General features: G+C 39.5%; 1 protein-coding gene across 3 annotated transcripts in view; it reads left to right on the forward strand.

Moving 5' to 3' along the window:
• Window positions 1-17,328: 17,328 nt before the first annotated feature.
• WDR44 (WD repeat domain 44) overlaps window positions 17,329-25,485 on the forward strand; it is a gene marked incomplete at both ends in the record, with an annotated part of 68,173 nt that continues 60,016 nt past the window's right edge. For all 3 annotated transcript variants that reach the window (XM_084258398.1, XM_084258399.1, XM_084258400.1), the window contains one exon: window positions 17,329-17,405. In XM_084258398.1, the coding sequence (XP_084114524.1) occupies window positions 17,329-17,405 (77 nt within the window). The remainder of the gene's footprint in view (window positions 17,406-25,485) is intronic.

A 25,485-nucleotide genomic window follows, 5' to 3' on the forward strand; every position in this document is an offset into this window, starting at 1 on the left:
CCCAAGAGAGGAAGGGCCTTGTCAATCTTGTTTGATAACAACTTCAGCACCGAGACTAGAACCTGACACATTGTTTAGGCTCTCAATAAAATGTTGCTGAAGGTTTTACCATCATCAACACTCTCAGTGTTATTGTCAACTCTAAAGTTGTTGACTGGGTATGCTCTTGCTACCCTACTGAGTTTTAGAGGACACCATTATTTTAGCTTTCATTATCTTGCAGCTCCTTAGGCCTAGGTGTCAGGGACAGTCATGTGTATGACTTGCGGGGGAGGCTGAGTCCAGAGGCAATTTGACTGATAGACACTTCTTCACTGCCACATAGGCCAGTAACCTTGACTCAATCCCATGAACCTCTGGGCTCTCATCCTCTACAGCAGCAATTATCCACTCTGGCTGCAGAAAGAATTACCTGAAGAAATTTAATAAATATTAATACCTGACCGGTTCCTACACTCAGAGGTTCTCATTAATTGGTCTGCAATACATCATGAGCATTTGGATTTTTTTTGAATGTTTTTCAGGTGATTCTGATGTGTAGCCAAGGTTGACAGTCTCTGCTTTAGAATAAGTTATTTCACAGTGGACTCCTTGACGCCTCATAAATAGATTCCTGGTAGGTCAATTTCAAACCCTCTTAACTCTCCTGAGATGAATAACAACTGTAGACTCAAGCTGGGGCTCTTGCTGCGTAAGATGTGCTGCCATACTAATACTGAAATATTAATACAATAATATTTTGACCAAACTAGACTTCTGAATATCCATTTCATGATCACAGTAACTGAGCTGAAGCATTTTCCTCCTTTATTCTCTTTTATTGAGCTAACATTGGTTTACAGCACTGTACATGATTTAGCGAAATAGATTCATATCTCAGATGTATGTCATTGAGGCACTTTTAAAAAATGTAGTATGTGCTTGTTGTCACTAGAGGGCTGTCAGGTAAGGGAAACAAAAGAGGAAGAAATATGTTCAAACTTCTGAGAATCCATTTACTCCTGCAGTTGTTATCAGGTTGATAAACACAAATCTAAATTTTCTATCGCTGGCCTTGATTGCTTTTCAAATCCTTAAATCTTCAAGTGTATCCTAGCAATTTCTTCCTAATTGTCACCTCTCTTTCAACCAAACACTAAAATCAGTCACATGCTCTCCAAACTGACTTCCCTTTTTGACCTGCTTGTGTCAACGATGTCTCCATTCTCCCAGTCACCTTCAGCCCTGCACCTCCACAGCCCTGCACCTCCTCTTCCTGTGTTCCCTCCTTCCATGCTCCAAGCTTATCTGACCTCCTAAGTATTTTTCACACCCGTTTCATCCACTTTATCCCCACCGCTACCAGAATGAGCTGATCAGGACCCTGGCAGATCCCTGCTGAAAACCCTTCAGTGGCTCCATTCACCATAAATTACAAATATCTTTTTAGAGCCCTTTAACCTCTTGGCTTCATCAAACGGATCTTTCACAGGCTCTTTTCTTGCATGCTAAAATCTGATGTTTCCAAACTTGCAGTTCCCCCATCTGGGCCTTTGCAAGTGCTGTTTCCTCTCCCCATCGTGTCCTTCCTCCTCTTTTTAACCTAGTGAACTACTCATCCTTCAAAATTAAACTACGGAGTTTCCTTCTCTTTCCAGAAAGGTAGTCATCCAATGCCACCTGGGCATCAGGATTTTTCTAAAAGATTTATTTATTTATGCATACAAGAGCTGGGGTACAGGCCAGAGATGTGGGGGGTGAGAGGATTCACCAGACACAGAGTGGGGAACACAACAGGCAGACTGACTATAATGCACTGCTGAGGGGGAGCAGCGGGCAAGACAGGAGGGGTCTGCTTCGCCATGTGGGTTTCTCTCTGGACAGCCGGGGATCGAACTCTGGCCAACCAGGGATCAAACTCATGCTGCAGAGACTGCGGATTGCTTCATAGTGCGGTGCTTAATCCCTTGCGCCACCAGGGAGGCCCGGCATCAGGATTTTTACAAGCTCTCTAAATGATTCTGATGTGTATCCAAATTTGAGAACCCCCACTACCATCAATCTTTAACACCATCCAGTATGTCCACCAATTTTTAACATATACTCCCTCCTTTCCAAACTTGGGTCTTTGAGAGAATAAGCTATGTCCTACTCAATTTTGTAATCCAATTATCTATGGAGAATAAATTAATAAACCCAACTGGTAATATAAAAATATAATTTCCATTAATATTTTGTCATAAAATAACCATACATATTTTTCTTTTATAACCTTACCTCATGAGTATGTGGCTTGCTGATTTAGAATATTGCTACCAATAATGTAAAAGAATATGACTGTCCTCAATGACATCTACCTCAATCTGTTCAAAAATGTACTCATAATAATTTTAGCTTCCTGTAATAATTTATTATAAAGCCATTATAAGTAAATTAAGAAATCTCTTCAGGAGCTATTTATCATTTTAGCTAGTCCTACTTTGAGGAGATAAGTTTACAATTAGCATGCAACAACATTCCAGTGCCTGGTAGAAACAGAGAATGAAATGAAACCATTTACAATTTTCTTTTTTAGATGGAACTTGATCCTGGAACCAAGGACAAGTTATCCCCAGAGCAGCCTCCCTAGATGCCTTTATTACACCATCACATTCTTATCAACAGCTGCTTAGCTAAAAAGTCCTTAGCACAGCTCAGCCAGCCCAGCCCAAAAAGACTTGAAGATATTTCTGGGATTAGAAAAGAGATAGCTGAGAGACCATGGAAATAGAGGCCATCTGTTGTTGTCATTCTACAACTAAGAAGACACTAGAAAACTTGGGCCTTTCGTCTAGGTAGGAGTGCCTTAGCACAATTTGGAGGTCTCTGAGAAAATATGTAGACCTAATCTGAGTTGGGTCTGGGACATGCATTCTCCTAATATGCACCCTGTTTCAGCAGGGGTGCCCTGTTAAAAGGCCCTTTTAACTCCTTTCACCTCATTTATGTAGATACAGAGTGTATTTATGGGCTGGGACCATTACCCCTTTCCAGAAAAACAGGGACCTGAATATTTGAAAAGGCCGTGGATTGGCAGCAAGAAAGTACCTCGGTGCATGTGTGGTCAGATGGAGAAAGCCAGAGTTCAAAAGCAATTGGAATGTATATCGACAAACTCTTCCAGGGGAGCATAGTCGATTGCTACACACAGCCAGGAGGTTAGTTGCTGCCTCAGTTCTAGTCTAAGGAGGACTGCTTCAGGCTAAAAATGGCAAAAATACTTCCTATTTTCAGGACTCAAATGGCAAACATCTTGTTCTTTAATTGAAAGCTCTGCTTGGTTTTGCAGATGGATGAAATGGACTTGAACACCCTCTAGCTAAACTCCCTGTTTTTCCTCTATGACCAATTCCCTTGCTCTGTTCTGGCTGCAAATAATCATAAAAAACTAAGAGGGAAATTTGGGGGAAATTTATTCCCATTTGCAGTGATGGAAATGTATTGTTCAGCTTTGCTTAGATGGAACTACTAGCTACATCTTTCTAGTATTCACTGCTCTCACTCCCTAAAATACAGTGATTACTAGTCCCAAGACTCTAACCTTGAAATCTAGCTTTTCAAATTACTTTTCCCTACTTCCCCCTGCTAGTTCCAGAAAACAATATAAGCTTTAACTTCCTTTCTGGTCTCTCGCAGGGCAAAGTCCTTTGTTGGGATTTAAACAGTGCTAACTTCCGGGCCACCTCTCCTCATCCCTTTGCTAGCTTCCCTCTGGCTGCTCCCAGGATGTCCTGTTTCTCTATCTCCTCCTCCCTGCTTGCAACAGACATGCGTCCCTGCTCCCAGGATTATAACATCCTGAATGGTCAGCAGCTTTTTTACTACTTCTCTTCAGATAAACTCCACAGCTGCTATACATTTCTGTTTCTATCACATATTGTGTACCCAATTCACAAACTTTTTTCCATTCCTGACTGGTCATCCCATTTGTTTTCTGTTTCTTCCCCTCTTCCCACCAAAAAAAAATTTAGAATTTTGGAGTTGTTTTTTACAAGTCTAACCTTAGGTATTGTCTGTCTATCCTGTAGGGTTTCATTTCCTTACCTCCCTCCCCCAATAATTGCCATTAAGCATTTGCAAATACTGAAGATTCTTTTATTTCTATTTTAAAGTCCCATTTATAGACCTTCCCTCTCCAATTTCACAGTAACTTGGAGGAAGGAAAGTGGTTTTTCTATAGATGACTCTGGGTATTTATGGCCAGAATCCTCAGTCTGATGGCCAAATGGCAATCCCTACATTATGAAACTATAATGTGAAACTCCCTCAAATAAACTTTGAGTGTTATTGAAAGATCATCTATATCACAGTCACTTGGGGAGCTTCTTAAAATGCTGATTTCAGGGCCTTCCCAGAGCATAGTATTCAATAGGTCTAGGGCAAATTCCCAGAATCTATATTTTAACAGGCTTCCTAAGTGAGTGTACAGTTTGAAAACCATTGCAGTAAGACCTGCTGCTATGTAGCCTTGTTTACATTCATTGGTAGGATCTTGACCATGGCCACCAGGCAATGCACACCTAACAGTATGTGGAAAGTTCTTTAACTTGGAACTTTATGAAGACAGCAGATATATTTATTGAGAATAACTGAACCTGAACTCTAAGCACAAGAACTATATACCAACTCATGTGCATACATGTACACACATTAAAACAAGCTATAATAGTCTACAGTGGGTTTTGATATCAGTCTCCATATCCTCCTTTCTAAGGAACTGACCATGTGTACATTTTCCTTCTAGGTTCTGGGGGTCATTGTCTATGTATCTGAAGTTATTTTCCCACACTGACTAATGTGGGAGGTTCAATTGTAGCTTCAGAGTGCTTATTAGGAATTCCATGCACTTGCTCTAAATATTGAGAATTAACTGATTTCTATGTCAAGGTTCACTTTCTTCTGCAAACAACTGACCACCTAGTTAATTGAAATTGGCAATACTTTCAGTTAATATGATGACTCCAAATGGGGGTGGGATGGCAGAGGAAAATGGATATATGAAAATCAACTGGAGGTTTTCAAGTAATACATGCCTCCTGTCCAGGATACCTGAGTTTTTTGCAAGACCCAAAATTTGAATGGGGTGGGAAACTCTGGTGGAGAATTATGGATCTAACCAGCATTCTGTGTCTGTTCTCTGAAACAGCTGGAGTCTCTTACTTTATAAATCAGCATTATTTAAGGTAAGAAAATGCGGTGTTTTTAAATACATTTCCTGGGCGACGTCACCCATGGTTTCTCTGGGCTGGCTGGATTGAGCTCTCACTACACACGTTCATAATATAGTATTTCCTCTGTAACATCATAAACATCTTCCACTAACATTCCAATGCTTACTCATGGGGAAGCATCAGCCCAGGGTATTACTATCAATAGTTAATTGTCGTTTGCCTTCTATCCCTTGATCTACAAAATAATGTTTGGATTTATAGTGGGCATCCTCAAATATTGATACTGTCCAGGGCCTTTCCTAGGGCTGGTATGAGAAATGGCTTAAATTTTGAATTCTCCACATATAGTATATGGCCAGGGGTAGTGGGTTTCTATTCTTAGTCCTATTGCTGTTCATTCCACAAGCAAAATTATGAATCTTGAATAGCTGCCCACTAATATATACCCAAAGGAGGAAGACTTAGATTCCCATCAAAGAAATCAATGATACCTACTTAGACAAAGGTCATGGCTCCTCAGTAAGAAAGGAACTCAGTTTCAAATATATTGAATTTCCATACTTCCTAGGCAGACTAGATATTCTTACACTTCTCTGGAAAGAATGGAGTCTCATCTTCCACCCAGAAAGTCCATTTGATCCATTTTCTGAAGTTCTCTAGGCCAAAGAGTGTCCTCTTTAGGACTTGCTGCTGATAGAAGCAACTGTGGCACACTGCCTGATCCAGGACCTCAAACATCCTTATTCTTTCAAGGACACTATAAATCGGGTAACAACATACCCACCACAATAATTATGCAATGATCTAATCAATATAGACCCAAAGACAGAGTTTCAGAACAGTTTTATTTTTTGCCTGAAAGACTGCCACCAGGATTTCCACCAGAATGTAATTCACCTATCTAAATGCTTATCTTTATGTGAATAGAAATGAATTGAATAGGGAGAAAAAAGGCCAAAGAAATACCTCTTGTGTAGCACATCCTAAAATGATAGCTATGGTAGATGAAATATACCCTTTTAAATGCAGGGCTGATTGTTCAGAAGGTAGAGAAGTAAGAGCCACTAAAGGATATGTCAGCACCAATCCAGAGAATGAAAGAAAGCTATTAAACAGCATTTACCTTGGGATAAACACTGGTACCCAGTAACCCTAGAGGGTATTTTTAATTTTTAATTAGAAGTTTCTCTTTGGAGATTTTTTGAGACAAGTGTAAGGGACAAAAGAGACAAATCTTTATGTCCAGGCAAGAAGTTGAATCAGCCATACACCAATCACCTCCGTCTACATTTAAAGTTGGACCTTCTAAGGGTGAGGCTTTTTTTTTAAGATTTGTTTATTTATTTATTTGTTTATTTATTTATTTATACAAGCACTGGGTACACTCGGAAGCACAGGAGGGCGAGAGAATTCACCAGAGGCAGAGCGGGGAGCAGAACAGGCAGAAGGACCGAAGTACACTGTTGAGGGGAGCAGCGGGCGGCAGGAGAGGTCTGCGCACCAAGTGGGACCCTTGCTGGTGGCTCGGGATCAAACCGGTGCTGCAGAGGCTTCGGGTGGCTTTGCAGCCCAGCGCTCAACTGCTGCGCCACCAGGGAGGCCCCAGGGTGAGGTTTTTAATGGATGAATGAGGGTGGGAACCACCACCCAGAGGCAGATAGGAGAGAGAGATGTTTTGCTTGGTCTTGGCTCTGGGTAGAATAGGAAAAAAAAGGGAAAATTTCCTCTAGACCTCGTAACCTCAAACCTATACTCAGGCAGGTCTGGGTTCAGAATTCACATTACTTGTATGGCCAAAACATTTCATACCAGAAATTAAGCCTAAAGAGTAGTTTTCAATTGGTAGTATTCTCAGGTGACTAGCAGGAGTAAGCTCAACTCTCCTCTGGAATGATTCACTTTATTTATTTATTTATTTTTAAAAGATTTATTTATATAAGAACTGGGGTACAGGCCAGATGTGCAAGAGGGTGAGAGGATTCACCAGAGCCAGAGTGGGGAACAGAACAGGCAGACTAACGAAATACACTAGTGAGGGGAGCAGTGGGCAAGACAGGAGGGACTCTCGGCGGCCGGCAGGGATCGAACCGGCGCTGCAGAGGCTGTGGACAGCTTCACAGCATGGCATTCAACTGCCTGCACCACCAGGGGAGGCCCTGGAATGATTCACTTTAAACCCAGGTCTCAAAAATCTCCAAGTTCCAAAGAACATGTGCTCACAAATAAATGTCATAATACACACAAGAGAAAATGTGGAAGCAGGTTAAGACAAATGGAGGATATAATGAGAAGGACGAATAAGCATCTAAGGGAAGTTCTAGAGGGAAATATTAGAGAAGAGAGAGAATATCTAATAACGAATAGCTGAGAATTTCCCAGAAATCAGGCCACTTAGTTAGCTTCTGCATTCTGTCTACTAAGCTTATTAGACTAATGTTAACACTTCTTTTGCCCATGAGAGTCCTGGATTGACTACAATCAGGATACTCAGTCATGATGTCATCCTCAAAAGGACAATGACTGTAGTTACTTAAATAGCCTCAGTAATAGAATTAGGGTTTGTTTGTTTTCCAGAATACTAGAGTTGAGATTAAGCATGGTCAATGCAGACCTTTCCTTCAGAGTCTGAAATGATATCCAGTAAATGAGCTCTGTTAATCCAACACCTAGCTTGTCCATTCTGCAGACTTCAAATGAAAAAACAGAGATACAAGCATACTTTTGGTGTGGAATACTGGAAAATGCATGCATTGAGGGCCAGGCTAACCTAAGTACAAATTTTGACCCTGTCATTGTATGGGAGAAAGTTTGAGAATTTAATGTTTGACATAACATGTAGCATGTTAACCAGATCACTGATAAAGAATAAATGATTACACCCTTTTCATTCCCCATCATCCCTCTTCTTTGGTCATGATTTTCAGACTTTTGCCCAAGACTGAGGTCAAATCCATGATCAGTTTTCAAATAATTTGTGTGCTCTTGAGAAAATGATCTTTTTGGGTATAAACTGTCAGAAAATTTGAAAGACTAAAATTTGTCTACTATTTCTCAACTTTGAGATGTATAAGGGCCAGCCAGATCTAAGGATTAAACAGATAGTAACGAACCAGAACAGCCAGTCGATGTGACTCAAGTGGGTGCGGTAGTAAAGGTGGACAGGATGGCTGAAGCAGACAAAAAGATCTGGCATGGCAAGCTAGATATTTAGTCTATAGCTTAGCACGAGTCAGGGAACATAATAAGCATAGAAAGAATAGGGTCAAGGCAGGTTGGAGAAGCTTGATGTCCATATGTTTAGGCTTCAAAAATCAGGAACACAGGCAAAATGCATAATTAAATAGCTAGGGGTTAGTATTCAGGGTCTGGGTGATGATTATTGGAAGCCCAATCTCCAGACGATGTGGGTCACATTTTTGAGATTCCAACTGTCGAATATTGGAACTACAGATCAGCGCTCAAATCAAAATCTTAGATGACAGGGATAAAAAGCTCAACTCAGAAGAAGTAGGCCATACCACTGTTAACCTATTATATAATGCAATGCCTGACACAGAGTAAGGCGTTATTAAACATCTGTTAAACAAATGAATGATCAAACAACTACAGTGAAACAAAATAAATGATACTGGAAGGTCAGCAGTAAGACTAACATTGAAACTAAGCCCGAGTTTTGAAGGTAAATGCATTCAGCCAATGGTAAAAGGCCACAGAAACAGGACCAAACAGCCCCTAACATTGCATAGCAGCAGCATTTGCAAATGGAGTTGAAGTTTGGGTGTCATGTACATGTGAGTATATGTGAAGCAAGACACATTTTTCATATTTTAAATTCATGTTAGGTTATTTTTTCCAAATTCATTGTTTTTTTCTCCTGTTACATTACACTTTAACATTCCCTCAAGTGTCACATTAATTTCTGAGTGCACACAAGGATCTCAGAAAGCAAGGAGTGCTTGTTGATATATTACATTGGTTTTGCCGTGACCTACCTGGATCTATGGTTCTTAACTGGCAGAGGGAGCATAGGGGACGTTTGAGTTCACAGTTCTGAAACTCAGACATCTCTGTAAAGTGCAGCTGGGTTCTCTGCTAAGGTGTCCCAAGGCAGAAATCGAGGTGTCCGCCAAGCGACCTTGTCATAGGTAGCTTGGTGTCCTCGTCCCAGCTCACTCAGATTGTTGGAAGAATTCTGTCCCCCACAGTGATCTTGGCTCTGGGTAGAAGAGGAAAAAAAGAGAAAATTTACTCTAGACCTCATAACTTCAAACCTATACTCAGGCAGGTCTGGGTTCAGAATTCACATTACTTGTATGGCCAAAACATTTCATACCAGAAATTTAGCCTAAAAAAGTAGTTTTGAATTGGTAGTATTCTCCGGTGACTAGCAGGAGTAAGCTCAACTCTCCTCTGGAATAATTCACTTTAAACCCAGGTCTCAAAACTCTCCAAGTTCCAAAGAATATGTGCTCACAAACAAATGTCACAATACACACAAGAGAAAATGTGAAAGCAGGGACCACTCTCAGCTCCTGGAGGTCACATTCCACATTCATGACCCCCACAGGTTGGTCACAGCATAGATGTTTGTTTTCTTCCAGGCGAGCCAGAGGGCTTTCTCAGATGTCCTCTTCCCCACCACGGAGAAAACTGCTTTGAAAGGGCTCATGTGATTAGGTCAGATCTACTGGCATAATCTCCTTATCTTAAAGTCAACTGATTTGGGACTTTAATTATATCTGGACAATCCTTCCCAGCAGAACCTAGATTACTGTTTAATTGAATAGGAAATCTTTTTTTTTTTTTTTTTTTTTTTATAGAGGCATGCTTTATTTGTTTGCTGGTTTGTTTGTTTGTTTTGTTTATACATGCACTGGGTACAGTCAGAAGCGTGGGAGGGTGAGAGAATTCACCAGAGCCAGAGCGGGGAGCAGAGCAGACAGAAGGACCGAAGTACACTGCTGAGGGGAGCAGCGGGCGGCAGGAGAGGTCTGCGCGCCATGTGGGACCCTCCTCCAGTGGCCTGGGAGCAGCCGGGGATCGAACCGGCGCCGCAGAGGCCGCGGGCAGCTTCGCAACCCAGCGCTCAACCGCTGCGCCACCGGGGAGGCCCTGAATAGGAAATCTTGAGGTCTATTGTAAAAGTCTGCCTACCACAACCTCCAATGTTGAGAGGTACCCATTTAAACAAAGACTATCATAAAGAATTTTTAAAAAGGAATAACAACCAATGGCCTTAATTTTTTGTTGTAGTATTTCAGATACTTCACTAGTTCACAAGACTCATTCGCTACAAACCAGTAAAACAAGAACAAACAGATTAGTTTGGGGCAAGCTACTTAACCTTTCAATGTCTCATTTTTACACCTGTAAAGTGAAAGTGATGAGCACTTAAGAGTTCATGCTCTGGATTCAGATTGATTTGGGCTCAGCCTGACCACTAAATGCTAGCTGTGAAACTTTGGACAACATACTTAACTCTTTGAAAAACCTCAGTTTCTCTACTTACAAAATGGGAATAATAGTTAACAATCTTTATATAGCATATGGATTAAGTTTACTAATACATGCAAAGTACTTGAAACAGGGCCTAGCATCAATTTAATGATAGTAATTATTACTTTATTAGCATTGAATGATGTGAGATGTAAAACTATCTTAGAAGGTTTAGTTATTATAATGTAATGTATTGTCAATTGGTACACATAGAGAGTGTAACATTTTACAGGCGCCCTACACTTAAGGTGAATATATTTAGTATGTACACATATTATCACATACTTATTGAATATACCACCTTAATAATGCAGATGAAATTCCCATTTATTTTTGTCTTTTAACACATTCAGTGTAAATACAGCAGTATAAATCCCCAAGATAAAATATATAAACAAGACATTAATCTTTATTTTTTTTAATTTTTTTTTTAAATTGAAGTTCTTCCGAAGCTCTGACTTTTTTTTTTTTTTAAAGATTTATTTATCTATACATACAAGCACTGGATACAGTCAGAAGCACAGGAGGGCGAGAGAATTCACCAGAGCCAGAGCGGGGAGCAGAGCAGGCAGAAGGACCGAAGTACACTGCTGCGGGGAGCAGCGGGCGGCAGGAGAGGTCTGCGCGCCATGTGGGACCCTCCTCTGGTGGCCGGGGAGCAGCCGGGGATCGAACCGGCTCTGCAGAGGCTGCGGGCAGCTTCGCAACCCAGCGCTCAACCGCTGCGCCACCAGGGAGGCCCCAAGACATTAATCTTTAGACAGAATAAAGGTTTTGTATGGATTTAGTAGCCAGAATTATAACTAGTGAATGGAAATTAAAGAAATGCATACTTGGGCTAAATATATCAGAGAAGTTAACATTTATAAAAAAAAAAAAACAGGCTAAGTAAATAGTAAGCTCATGTCACTGAGTGACCACTTATCAGTGAAGTTTGTAAAAGAAACTCATATACCAGATATGAGGCTTGGACTGGTGACCTTTAAAGTCCCTTCAAATGTAAAAGTTCATGAAATTCTAGTTGTCGTTGATGAGTATGTATAAGTGTACATGTACTTTAGCTCGATGATATTAGGTTAAATTTCAGCAATTAAAAAATGTACATAAATGCCATGGGAGTAAAACAGAAGATCTCCAACTTTTGACCTGATTTTTTGAAGCATGAAGTTCATATGTTTTAGTTTCTTTCTTTAGATCCAGCTTTATCTGCTACTTGTTGTTTTGAAAAACAAAATAATGCTTAAAGCATATTATTAGAAGTAAACCTCTAATATTTTATTGTGCTTCTAGAAGCACATCAGTCTATCATTTCACAGATGCTTTAGAAATTACCATTACCAATCTCTTTGTGTATCAGCCTGCTGTGCAATAGGTATGATTTTTTTATTGGTAGACCAATTACCTTCCAATATTTGCTTTGTGGTTGTTTTTCCAGATTCAGCTTCTTAGTGACACAGTTGTTAAGTGTGATATCTGCAATAGGCCAGGACACATAGTCATATACTATATTAGGAATGAATCTCAGGTCTTAATTTTGTATGTAATTCTATCTTGTATATCATCAGTTTGTATACTTTCTTCTAATAGTTTCCCCTTGTTTACAAAGTCATATATATTCACTATAAAAAATCCAATCATTCTCTAAGGTACAAATAAGACACAAATCTCTTATTATTTTAATCAGCAACCAAAGAAAATCACCAGCAATCATATGTGAGCATTCTTCTAGAATTCTCTGTCTTAGATACACATACAGATACTAGGTAAACGATTTTACATAGATGGAATTACTCCACATGCTGTATTTGATAACATCTGTTTTCATTTAACACATCAGGAGCTCTTGTCATAAGTACTGAATATAAAGACTTATTCCTTAATAACTTGTGGTTAGCACATTATTCCTGTGTACTAGTAAGCTTTTCTTGGAAAAACCTTCCACTGGATACTCCATGTTATTGGAACACAATCACAGAAGTCTTTCCCCAGTTGGCACATAGCAGGGAATCAGCTGACCCAAACCTGACAAATACGAGTTCTCCATGCCTTTAGCTAAAGGGAATTCCAAGAGACCAATCAACCTCATGCCTGAGGTTTAATATATGAACATTAGGAAAGAGAAGATCTCACTTCCTTTAGGATTGAGAATTATTAAGATATTATAAATTGAAGTTGCTTATAGCTACCTTGGCCAACTACAAGAAGGAAGATGTCTGAGATAAGAAAATTGGAGCCAAAGCACAAAAAGAAGCAGGGACAAGCAAAAATGAGAGATGGAAAGAAAAAGTATTGATATATCTTGGACCCTAGTTCCAAGCATGCCTAAAGCATCCAGACTACAGTCAGCGCTATAATACCATATGCTCTCCTAGAAATCACTGCACTGCAAAGTTCAATAAAAACCACAGGGCTTTTGCAGAAAATGGAGCTAGGAAAACAACATTAAACATTTTTTCAGTGATACATATGCTAAATGATAGAACCTAATGAAAATGGTAGCAACGTTTTACACATAACTGCTTAAGAACTACATAAATACTATAATAAATAAGGTACTTTATTATGAAAAGAGCCTAAAGTTTGCCTGTAGAAATGGGTATCAGAGGGGATGCAGTTTGTGAGTTATTATGAAGCAGTTGGGAGGAGGGTTATCTGAAATAAGATGGAAAGTTTTAACACTAGGTGTGGATGGATGTGACTAAAACACATATAATGAACTGAGATAGATGTGTGAGGTACATATTTGTATGTGTGAGCATGTGTGTGTGTGTGTGTGTGTGTTTTGTGTATTCCCAAGTGACTTGATTCAGTTGAGTATAGTTTTCTGCTTTTAACTAGTGTTTATGGCTGACAAAATTGCACATGAGCAAATACAAAAATTCTCAAATTTTTCTTTAATATATTAATGACAATGGAACAGACAAGCATTGTCGAAGTCTATATTTGATTATTCAAGCGAATAAATTTTTTTTTTGGTTGCCAGTTAGCTTTCTTCTAGAGTCCAGTACTGTAATACACAGTTACATAATACTCCATTACACAATAGTAACACCTTCTAAATCCTGGCTCTGCTGTGTCTCAACACAATTCTAGACTGTATTTCTCTACTTTCAATTCTTGTGTGCTCTGCAATTGAAAATTCATTTTATAACAACATAAACCAGCATTAAGATACAAAAATTGCAAGGCCAAAAAGAAAAAAAACTTTTTTGGATATTTATGATACTATCTTAATCTGTAACAAAACCTTGTAAATAGATATTTGAAGGTTGATCATTGTAGAATTTTATCTTGGACATGATACATTTTGGCCAGTTTCAGAATGATTTTTTTCCATGAATTCCGATACTTTAAAATCCATAAAAACTCCCACAGAGATTGCAACATCAAATTTATGTCAATATTTTATCTCAAATATCCTAACCCTGAGTAATCACTTTAGCTCTTGTTGGTAAAAAAGCTTACTTACATGTATCACAGTGTTGACACTAATGTTCCAGTGATAACCTTGGGGGGTGCCAGAAATACTACCGGTTCGTACTATTCTTCCTAAGAGGAGAGCAAGCGTCTTACAAATTGTTCCATATACTGGCTGTGACTTCTAACCTTTGAAACTCCCAAGTAGTGTTTGTGCTATGCAGATAAGGAGGCATACACTGTTTTCCTAAACCCACCTCAGCCTTAGACGGATGTAGTTTTTATAGCCACTGGGAATGACAGATGAGAAAAAGTTTTATCCTCATTTTTATCTATATGATGTTGCAGCACTCCACAATTACACTGTGAAATAAATGCAAATAACTATTTGAGTTCTGGTGTACCCTAGAAAATAGCATCCTCTGTAAAAAGCAAATAGTTTAGGCTTGGCAGCCATGCAGCCTCTGTCCGAAGTACTGAAAGCAGACATATACAATACATAAACAAATAGGCCTGGCTGTGTTCCAATAAAATTTCATCTACAAAAATGGATGGATCTGTCCAGTGTACCATAACATGCTAACTCCTACTTTGGGGCTTCAACGTTTTTTTTTTTTTCCCCTTTTCTTTCTTTCTTGTTTTTTTGTTTTGCTCCTTTTTTTTTTTTTTTTTTTTGAGCCTTGGGGCAATCTCTGACAACTCAAGTAAAGTCATGCAAGCAGGCACCTGAATTATCTCTGCTTCAACAAGTAGTTTTACTTTCATGATATATAGAATTTTGAATGAAATCAGGTTTGATACAAGGGTTCCATTCCAAATAAAGAGGAAATCTTCAAAATCCACTGCCTTAAACTAAACCTTAACCTTTACAACTAAAGAACAGATGTTTCGGGCAAAACAAAGATCTTTGACATCTTCAAAAAAATGATGATAGGGAGTACATGTGCTCCCAGAAAGTCACTTATTTTACAATTGACAAGTGTTTAGACAACTTTAATAACTCTAAAAATGTTATCAGTTTATCATTCTTATTCTATTTTGACTTTTTCTAAGTATAATGTTTAAGGTACCTTAAATGGTCCAAGAGAGGTGGTATGGTCCAGTGAAAAAAGAAAGCACCAAATTAGGACTCGATATCTGTCCCCATTGCTAGATTGTGAGCTCCTGAAAGACAGGAAGCAAGTTATCTTCGTCATCTTTGAACTGTCCTCTGCATCTAGAACAGAACATGACAATAAGCTTTAACTTTTAAGGCAAACATAAACTCACTATTATATAAGTCAGAAGAGAATAAATTCAGGTAGTTTCTTTACTTATATCTTTCCATAATACACAAGGGAAAAAGCATTGTTTCCTAGTGAGCAACAAAATAAAAAGTCCTTTTGAGATACATTTATTATACTTAGGAAATTAACATGTTTAAAACACACAAGACCTAGTAATAACTAGATTGTGACAAGATTCATACACTCATAGGTATCCATAATCCCTCATCTGCTATTCTAAAATCCAGAAAGCTCCAAAAACCAAAAATTTTGGTTGTTTTTATTTTTAGTAACTTACTTGACAGTCAATTGATCTAACCCAATTTGGCAGTAGTATCTGACCTGAACTGAAAGAGGATATTTACTGGTATTTATTTACTCTGTATGAATAATCATACAGTTTGCTGCAAAAATATTACCATACATGATTATTCCATTTTCCCTGAACTCCCCGTTCTGTTACAGAACATACAGTATAGGGCATTTGGCTTTCCACAACTCCACCAAACTGTGCCAGATTTCTGGTTGTTCTACAAGGAGGCCTCCATTGTCCTGATCTGGCCTCTTCAGTCTTTTCTGTTGCCATCTTGAGCAGTAGTTGAGGCCACACAAACAGTTTAGGGAAACTGCCTATCATATCAATGGGGAAAAATGTGCTTCAAGATCATATAGGAAGTCAATGTTATCATTCTGATGGTCAATGATCCCATTGTTTGAGAAAGAGCTTGGGCTTTTAAAAAGCACTTTTCTATTTTTATCATTGGACAATAGGCAGCCCAGGGTCAGCATCACATTACTAGCTCTTAGCCATGCAAAAAGTATCCGCTCAATATATATTTACCATTTGACTTATATTTTGCCCAGTATGTAAGAACTTTTCTCACATTAAGTGTGGGCAGTGACAGATATTCGAGAGGAAAAAGTAACCACCGGAGCCCTTGTACTGGCTCTGCTCCAGCAATAAATCCATCATTACTCCTGGGAACTGGAACACTCCCCACGAGTCTCTCTCATGGATCCCACCCTCTGGTTGACAGGATCGTATCTAGAGATCTCAATTAGACCTCGTAGCAAATAGGGCGGGTTATTTCTGTAACACCGGAGGTGGCGGACTTGCCTATGCCCTAGGGTGGGTTATTCGCGGCTTAGATGAACTCAAACGACGTAAATGCAAACCACAATGCCACCCTTTCCCGACAGCAAGTCCTCATAAGAGAAGAGCAGACTCAAAAGCTTGGAAAATGCTTCTCTTGAGAAAGGCATAGTTAGTGGGCGAGATCGCCTGCGACACCCCACCTACGTCGGGCTCGTGCGCTCCGAGTCGGGGAACCACGCTGCTCAGGCGCAGGTTCTAGACTCCTCCCTTCGCGAGGCGCATCCCCACCCTTCCCGGCTACTTCCGGCCCTCTCCGAACGCCTTTCAACGCGCTTGCGCCGTTTTGATAGGCTTCTTGGGCAGAAGAAATCGGAGCGCAGCCTCTCTGGAACCGCCCCGTCTCGTCTCCGCCCCGCCCCCGCCCTGCCACCCCCTCCCGAAATCTCGCGAGGGTAGGTGAGCGGCCGTACTTTGCGGGCCACTAGCTCGCCCAACTGCTGTAATTGCCGCTGCGGGAGAATTCGGAGCTGCTGTCGTCGGCGCTCCCGCCCTCCCCCACTGAGGAGGGCCACCGCCTCTCGCTCTCGGGGTACACCTATCGCCAGGAGCGACGGCAGCTACTGGCCCTGGACCCACCGCCGCCTGCTCAGACGGCCGCTCCGCCGTTCATTCCCGCAGCCCGGCAGCGGAGGGTGGCCCCTTGCCTCTAACCGGCTGCTCACTCCGGGTCGTCTGCTCCCTTCTCCTTCTCGCCCGGGACCCTTCTCCCCACGGCCTCGCCGGGGTGGAGGACGAAGACGAGAAGACGAGAGTCACCCTCCCTCCAGGAGGCGCCGGCCCCCTCACCCGCGGGTGTGTCCTATAAATGGCGTCGGAAAGCGACACCGAGGAATTCTTTGATGCCCCTGAAGATGTGCACCTAGGGGGCGGCTACCCTGGAGGGTAAGTCACTGGAGCTGCGGCCCAGAAGCGGGGGTCTCACACCCTCGACTTTCCTTTTGCCTTCCCCCTACACCTCTCCCGGATCCCGCTCAGTCCGCCTCCGCGGTTCCTCTAGTCTCACTCGGGCACTTCACAGTGAGTCGGGGGAGGGGGACTCGACCCCCACAGGCAGACCCCCTCAGTTCCCGGGTGCACGGCCCCGAGGGCTCTCAGGGAGCCCCTTTGAACGTCTGGATCAGCTTTCTGCGAGGTGGGACAGCTTCCGTGCCCGAGAGCCGGTGGTTGGTAATTGTGGGGTCCAGAGCTTACCTTTGGAGCATCCGTTTTGGCCCTGGGGACCATAGATTGAAGGAGTAGTTACACAAGAAATTGGCATTTGCCATTTCGTTCTTTCTTTTGCCGCAAACTTACTCGTTTCAGAGGTAGCTATAACTTTACCCTTTTGCCGTCCTCTTTTCGTCGCTCAGAAAAGCTGCGCCAGGTGGGGGGTGGTTGGGGGAGTTGCAATGGTTGGGTAGTTACTTAGAAAGTCCTCCAGCTGATGCATTCTAAATCTATAGTTTTATTAAAATAGCACCTTGCTGTGCTGCAAAGGAAAGCGAAGACAAGGTCTTTACCGTTTGGGAGAAGGCGGTCTCAAAGGGTAGCCGGACATAAATGTACACCGCCGACTACAGGGATACAAACAAGTGCTGAGTAATCTGGTGATTGGAAGGAGAGCCACAGCTTTGTGCTCTTTATCTAATTCTGCAAGATGTTTTAGTGGTGATTAATATGGGAGATTCTTAGTGGGAAGTAAAGTAGTTGGAATGCTTCACTTGACTGGGACTTCTACGTACCCACTTCTCTACTTTTCAAACTTGGAATAATGTTTAAAGTTATTTCGTCCAACTCTTCTACAGACTTGTGTGGAACTAGAGGCACTGAAGTATGTTTTCATGCTGTAAGAACCCGAGAATTGGTAGTTTGTATGTTAATGTAGGTCACTAATATGGTTCCAGGATTTCAATTGCCTTCAATTCTCAAACTTAGCCGGCGGAAGAAATAACTTACTTGCTGCAAATAAAGTTATCTGTACATTCTAGAAGTCGTTCTAACACCTTACATATGTAACGTATGCCAAAAAAGTTACAGCAAAAAAAATCAGAAAGAAATCTATGTTGGTAGAGCGCAGATGTGTTTCCACCAACTTTGATATCACTATTATGGAATGTGGGGGTGGCATTGGCCAGTCTTGAGATGGCACTGAATCTCCTGCAAGTTCAAGATCAGAAACAAGTTCATAGCTAGATAATAGAGAAAATACATTTGGGTTTCCAAATATATTAGATTAAATTAAATTTTATTTTTGTGGTTTTTTCCTCAAACTGTCGTGAACTCCCAATTCAGGTTAAATGAGAGATCAAATCTTTTAATATTTGCATGCATATGTGGGTGGAGGATGAAAGGAAAGTAATAATCGATGTATATGATTGTAATCAATTTAGAAGTAGGTGAACATTGTTGCTTTTCAATGACTAAAACTAATTTTGAAAGACAGTTATATCAGCACTTGTGAGACGGCCTGATCTAGTACCTGGGCACAAAGAAAGAGCTCAAATGTTCATTTTCTTCTCTTTCCTTTAATGGAATTAGCAAATTTAACTTTCACAGTGCTTACTTTTGTTAGGAAGTATGCAGAACTTGGGGGCTGTTTAACTTCTCTAAACTAAATGAGTCATTTTGATAGGTTTGATGGTCACTTCTTCCCTCGTTGAATAATTATTCAACCACTTTAATCCTTTGTTATTAGGTGAAAAGTGAAAAATATCTCTTGGCACCCAGTGTTCTAATTTTAACTCTAACCTGCCCAGATATTGAGTGTGTTGAGCTCTATGAGTAAAACTACAGTGTCTGTCTAAATTTTATGGGCCCCAACCTGGATTAGTGAGGGAATTTGGAAGAGAATTCTATTCAAATGGAGAATTGCATCTGAAAAGAACTAGCGGTACTGGGTGGACTGAAGATTGGCATTAACATTTCCTCTCCCTTGTGATAGGTATCTCATTTGCATAAGCTACTGGGAAGAGTTGACTGGGTAACTAACAACCTAGAAATAGTGTAAGAATTAATCTTGATTCATGAAAACATGTTGTCACTAGATATCTGGACATTAGAAATATCTTCTGTCCTTGGATGTGAACTTAAGGGGTCATGCTATATACAAGCTAGAAGAGTGTAACAGACTAACTTGGGCACTTAAAACAATGTTCTTTACTGTTGCATGTTCTAATATACACTAAACTGTAGTAAACTGAGAAGACACAAGAGTTAGTCGTTAATCAACAGAATCCAAATACACATTTTAATATCATAAAATGGGTCTATTTGTTAACAATGATGTCTTCACCTTTGTTATTCTATTTGAAAGCAAATTTAGTAAGTTAAAGATCAGCCCAGTTTTTTATAGACAGACTTAATTGCAGTGCAGCCTATTTTTCATAGTGGCAGATCATCTCCACTTTCCCCAGATTTTCAATATATGCCACATTAATAATGTTTTATTTTGGTAGATATATTTTAGGTCAGTTTTCCTTATTTTTTTTCTCGATTTTTACATATGAGGAACCTCAGGCTCAGAGAAGTTAATGAAATGCTCTATGAGAACAAGTAGTGACAGAACTGGGATTTGAAACCAGTTTTTCAGACTCCTAATCCAATATTTTTTTTCTAGTACGTTTATAGCTATCCCACTGTGTTTGTGTGTGTATGTTTAGAGCGTAGCCTCCTGCAGGAGGTGGAGGAGTAAAATGCTTTCGGACCAATTTGCTGAATTGAACTGCTGCATCTATTTAAAACCAGCAGTCCAAACTTTTTAGTTCTCTTGGCTAGAAATTCCCACTTTCCCTTTCAGGAATTTTATAAGATGATAGCATATTAAAGCTAGAATTTCTTCATACAAATATGAAAACCAAAGCCTGGTGAAGGAAAGTGACTTGTACAAGGTACTGTAGCAAATTAATGGCAGAGTTAGGACTATTAACCCAGATCAATTTCTCACACTAGCCTTCTTTCTGCTACTGTGCTGTCTTGATAAAGCAGGAAAGGGAGGAGGAAGTGTTGCGTAGTAGAAAAAAAGCCCTGAACTATGAGTCATTTCATTTCCTCATCTTTAGATTAAGATTACACTCTGAGAATCTTTGCATCTCTAAAATTCTGGCATTATACTGAGGATTAATAGAGTGCTTTTATTGATAAGCTTTTGTTCTTGGGACATCTTTCCAATGATTTTTCATTTTAACTTTTAGTATTATAAACTAGATGGTATTTGGTACAGGATTTAAGACCTATAGATTTGAAATTAATCATTTATTGGGTAAATTATATATGAGATGAATGTTCCTGCTAATTTGTATAGATTTTACATAAACATATTAAAAGCTAACACTAAGACCATGTTATAAAAATAAATGCAACATTTTGAATATTCCTTTCTAGAGGTAGCCAAAGTAGTTTTTGAAGCCATGGAAGGAAGAATAGAATGGTAACATTTTTAGAGTAGGAAGGGATCTGAGATCATTTAGTCCAGCCCCCCCCCCAACCCCATTTAACTGAAAGAGAAACCTAGGGTCAGAGAGGAGAAATACCATGTTGCTGATTAGTGGCAGATTTGGAACTAGAATCCGCTTCTCTTGATTTATTTATACCATGCTGCTTTGTCTGTAGAAGGAGGCAAAGTATTGCTGGGTATCCTGCTGTTAAGTTTCTGGTACTACCCTTGTTAGGGGAGCTCCTAAGATGATTTACTGTGATTCTGTTTCTCCTTATGCCCTGCTGTCAGAAGACATTGTTAAGGTATCCTAACTTTTTTGCCCACTAGTTTTTATCCCAATCAGGATGGAAAATGGTGGCAGAACAGCTGACCTAAGAAAACTGGTTACTTTTAAGAATACAGTTAGTGTCAAGTGCAATATACCATGTTTAGAGTGGAGTAATGGTGAAATCTTGAGGTTTAAATCATGAGTGCTGAGATCAAACTGTTCTAAAACTTTTGGTCTAAAACACGGTAAGTTGTATAGTTGCCTTTGATAAAAAAAAATTCAGCTTCTCACTTTGCTTGTGAATCAGGAACATTTATCTCTGAGATGAAAATTGATGCAAGTTTCAATAAGTAAAATAATTTGTGTGAGATGGGTTACTTTAGGAAAGATTCCTTTAAAATAGCTCTTTGTGAGTTGGCATTTAATTGTTGGTTATAGTTGATTGTTATTGGCTTTGTGGCTTGATAGAAATATATTTATAACTGCTGTTTATCACATACCCATACCATATCCTATTGAAGTGGGGGGAAACATACATGCTAATTAATAAATTCAAGTTCTAAATTTAGTTACCTCCCACTGTTTATTGGTGACTCTTGTATGTGGTAAGTTCTGTAGTAGTATGGCAATTTAAGGGCTCAAGTTGATTTTTTATTTGATTTTTTAAAGATTTATTTATGCATACAAGAATTGGGGTGTAAGTCAGAGATGCAGGGGGTGAGAGGATTCACCAGAGAGTGGGGAGCAGAACAGGCAGATCTACTGATATACACTGCTGAGGGGAGCAGCAGGCGAGGTAGGAGAGATCTACTGTGCCAAGTGGGTTGCTCCCTGGCCCGCCAGGATCTAACTCTGCTGCAGTGGCTGGCAATAGCTTGTTAGCGCTGTCTTTAACCCCTGCGCCACCAGGGAGGCTCTCAATTTGATTTTTTAAATGTTAAAAATCTAAATTGTTTTAGCATGTTGCCAGTTAAGTGGTGATCTTAACAGAATAATTTCTGATTGTTGGTGTTTGAGATTTATTGTGTAGCCTCTACACAGCAATTCATGTGTTCAGTTCATTGTTTTGACTTGGCCACACTCAGATGACTTTGTCAGGTAAGCCCCTTGAAGACTGTTTATTTCTCCCCTCATGCTCTGCTTGCAATTCTGGTAATTACTTCCTGCAGTAGTGGAGGCACAGTAAGGGGTAAGAGACTGGTGATAGGGGTGGTGATGATGGAGATGGAAGAGGTGACTGTAACCCCAGCAGCTGACTAAAGACCAGGTTATAAGGCTGCCTCGTGGAGCATGAATAACTGATAAGACCAATCACACCACTTAGTTTTGTTTTAGATACGTAGCTACGCAGTGTAAATTAAATAACCCTTTCTATAAAGATCAATAGCCCACAGAAACACCTCAAACAAAATTTAAAGTAATAAAAATTGTAGGTACTTTATGATGCCCTACTGATATTTAACTTGAATTGATAATTAACCTACATTTCTGTATTCAACCCAGAGTTAAGCCAATTTCTGCAAACTTTCACAAGTTCTCTTCCCTTCTAGCAGTTGGATATTATTCTGCTAATCAGCTAAACCTTCAATTGGGTGCTTTCCTTACTCTTCAGAGTAGAACCCTTTCTGTTCTCTTATCTCTTATTTCTATTCTTAGTCCTTGTGTTAGTGTATCATCTTATGATTCAAAATTGTTAGGAAAACACATAAGAAATAAATGTGTGCCTTATATCTGATGGCAACCCCAATGTTTTTCCCAAGTCAGTATACAAATCTATTTTGGTTACTATAGCAACTAGTCTATCCGTTATTCTTCTGGCTCGTTTGCCTTCTCACAGATACTAGGATTACCATATAATCAAGTTCTGCCAAAGCTCTTCAGGTCTTAACATTTTATTACCAGCTGCAGCTCTATGGCAGTTTACAGTTTGACATTCCATCGGGATCAGTTGATTTTAAATCCACAAAATCTTTTTGTCACTAAACATTTTAAGCATACAGAATTTAACAAGAACACATTTACATTTAGACAACAGTTTCCTCATGTTAATTTTCTCAGTTCCATTGTTAGTCATTGTCTTGAAGATTGAATGAGGTGCTTTACTGGCATCCAATGGTCGTCCCTTTGTAATATCAATGAGAATAAATTTCAAAATCAAGAGTGACCATCTAAGAAATATACTTGCAGATCTGATTGAGACTGTATTATCACCAACTACCTGAAGTAACTTAAAAGAACCTTGATTCTTTAGCAACTACCAAATAAAAAAATCTATCGTCTAACAAAACTGATGTTTGTAGCTTGTAGAAAGGATGCTTGGCTTTTAGGTTAATTCATTTTAATTTGAGGAAATTGTTTAAAAATTTAATAGGAAAAATTGTCTTTCTTTTGCAACCTTTGAATTAACAAGGGAAAAAAAGGTGAAGACTGAATAGTTGTATGGGACTTTATTCCTCTTCCTTTATTCCTCTTTACCTGACAGATATATTTTTATCTCTTAAAACCCTCAGGATTCATATAACTCAAATAGTTTTAAATTATGAATATTTACTTATCTTGTTAAAAATAGGGATATTGAAGAAATATTTAGCATATATAAACTGTTAGCTTATGTATTCCGAATTTGTTTTTGGTGCTCATGCTTGTTAATATTATATGGTATAGGGCCTCCCCGGTGGCGCAGCGGTTGAGCGCTGGGTTGCGAAGCTGCCCGCGGCCTCTGCGGCGCCGGTTTGATCCCCGGCTGCTCCCCGGACACTGGAGGAGGGTCCCACATGGCGCGCAGACCTCTCCTGCCGCCCGCTGCTCCCCTCAGCAGTGTACTTCGGTCCTTCTGCCTGCTCTGCTCCCCTCTCTGGCTCTGGTGAATTCTCTCACCCTCCCGCGCTTCTGACTGTACCCAGTGCATGTATAAAAACAAAAAAAACAAAACAAATAAATAAATAAAACATGCCTCTATTAAAAAAAAAAAGTTAAAAAAAATATTATATGGTATAGTAATAACTTCTAAATTCTCAATCCCTCAAGTTTACTAAATTGGAAGTTATCTGTTAATTATAGCTAATATTGGTATCCATTTCTGTATATAACAACAGCATAAGTAATGTCTTTTTAAAAATCAAAAAATTTTGCTCTTTATATATTGTGTGTACTTTTCAAAAAGTGTTTATTTTTCTTGAGTTAGAAGATTATGTAATAAACCTGTAAATTTTGAAATGATTAAATTTTCCTGACTTGAATTTTTATTTAAATTATGATTTGAACAGTTTCATTTTTAACTAGTGGATCCTATTCAAAACTGTGGTTAAATTCTGATTCTCCCCAAGAAGAACTTTAATTGCACAAAGAACAGAAAAGAGTTTCACTTTTTCTACAGGGCCCCAATTCTTAACATTTTTAAAAAGAAGGGGGTGAGAGTGAAGGAAAAAAAAATTAAGCCCAAAGATGAAGCATAAAATTTTTGGGAACTGCTCATGGAAAACTTTAACAGTACTTTTCCAGTACATAGCCTGTACAAACAAGCCATATCTGTATAAAACCTTCTTGACCACTACTAATTATAATAGACTATTCCAGTACAAACTCGTTGAACTGTGGGCATTCTATAAACTATAGGTCAAGCTTTCTAGAGAACCAATAAATAGAATATAGAGCTATATTCAAACCCACTTTTCTCAGAAGCAGACATCCTGGTTACAGAGTAGACTCAGGAGAAGAGGTGGTAGTGTGTTTTCTGGTATAGCTTTTGAACTGGAAAGCCTAGCCACGAATGAACTTAATATCCACAGTCGTCTTTTAAATTTATTCCTGAAAGTCCTTATTTAAATTGGGAGAATGAGAGAATTATCTTTTCGGTTAGTAACAGTAGTATTAACAATTAGTGTATTTTTTTTAAATCTATATTTTAAAATATACTTATCTACCAACAGCAAACTGAAATGGCAGGTGCTTTGAATGTTTTCCCCCAGCTCTAATTCCATCCTATTTACCGCCAGCTTTCCGTTTTGTAACTTTCCCAGTAGCATTATAACAGTAATTCCCTAGCATAATAACTCACTGTCCCTTACAACTAAGAAGGGACAGTGATAATAAAATATAATGGGTGGTTCTTTCGTAAGTAGCAGGGAGAAGACAGTTAAATTGGATATAGTAGAACCATTGGTCCGTGGGATTGTCACAGATAAGGGTAGGTTATTGAGTTAGTGGAAGATAGGGTGAGCAGAGTGAATAGGTGGCTTGATAAAACTTGAGTACTTTTGTGAGTGAAAGTGAGTAAGTTT

The sequence above is a fragment of the Talpa europaea genome (assembly GCF_964194135.1).
Source record: "Talpa europaea genome assembly, chromosome: X".
Taxonomy (NCBI): Eukaryota; Metazoa; Chordata; class Mammalia; order Eulipotyphla; family Talpidae; genus Talpa; species Talpa europaea.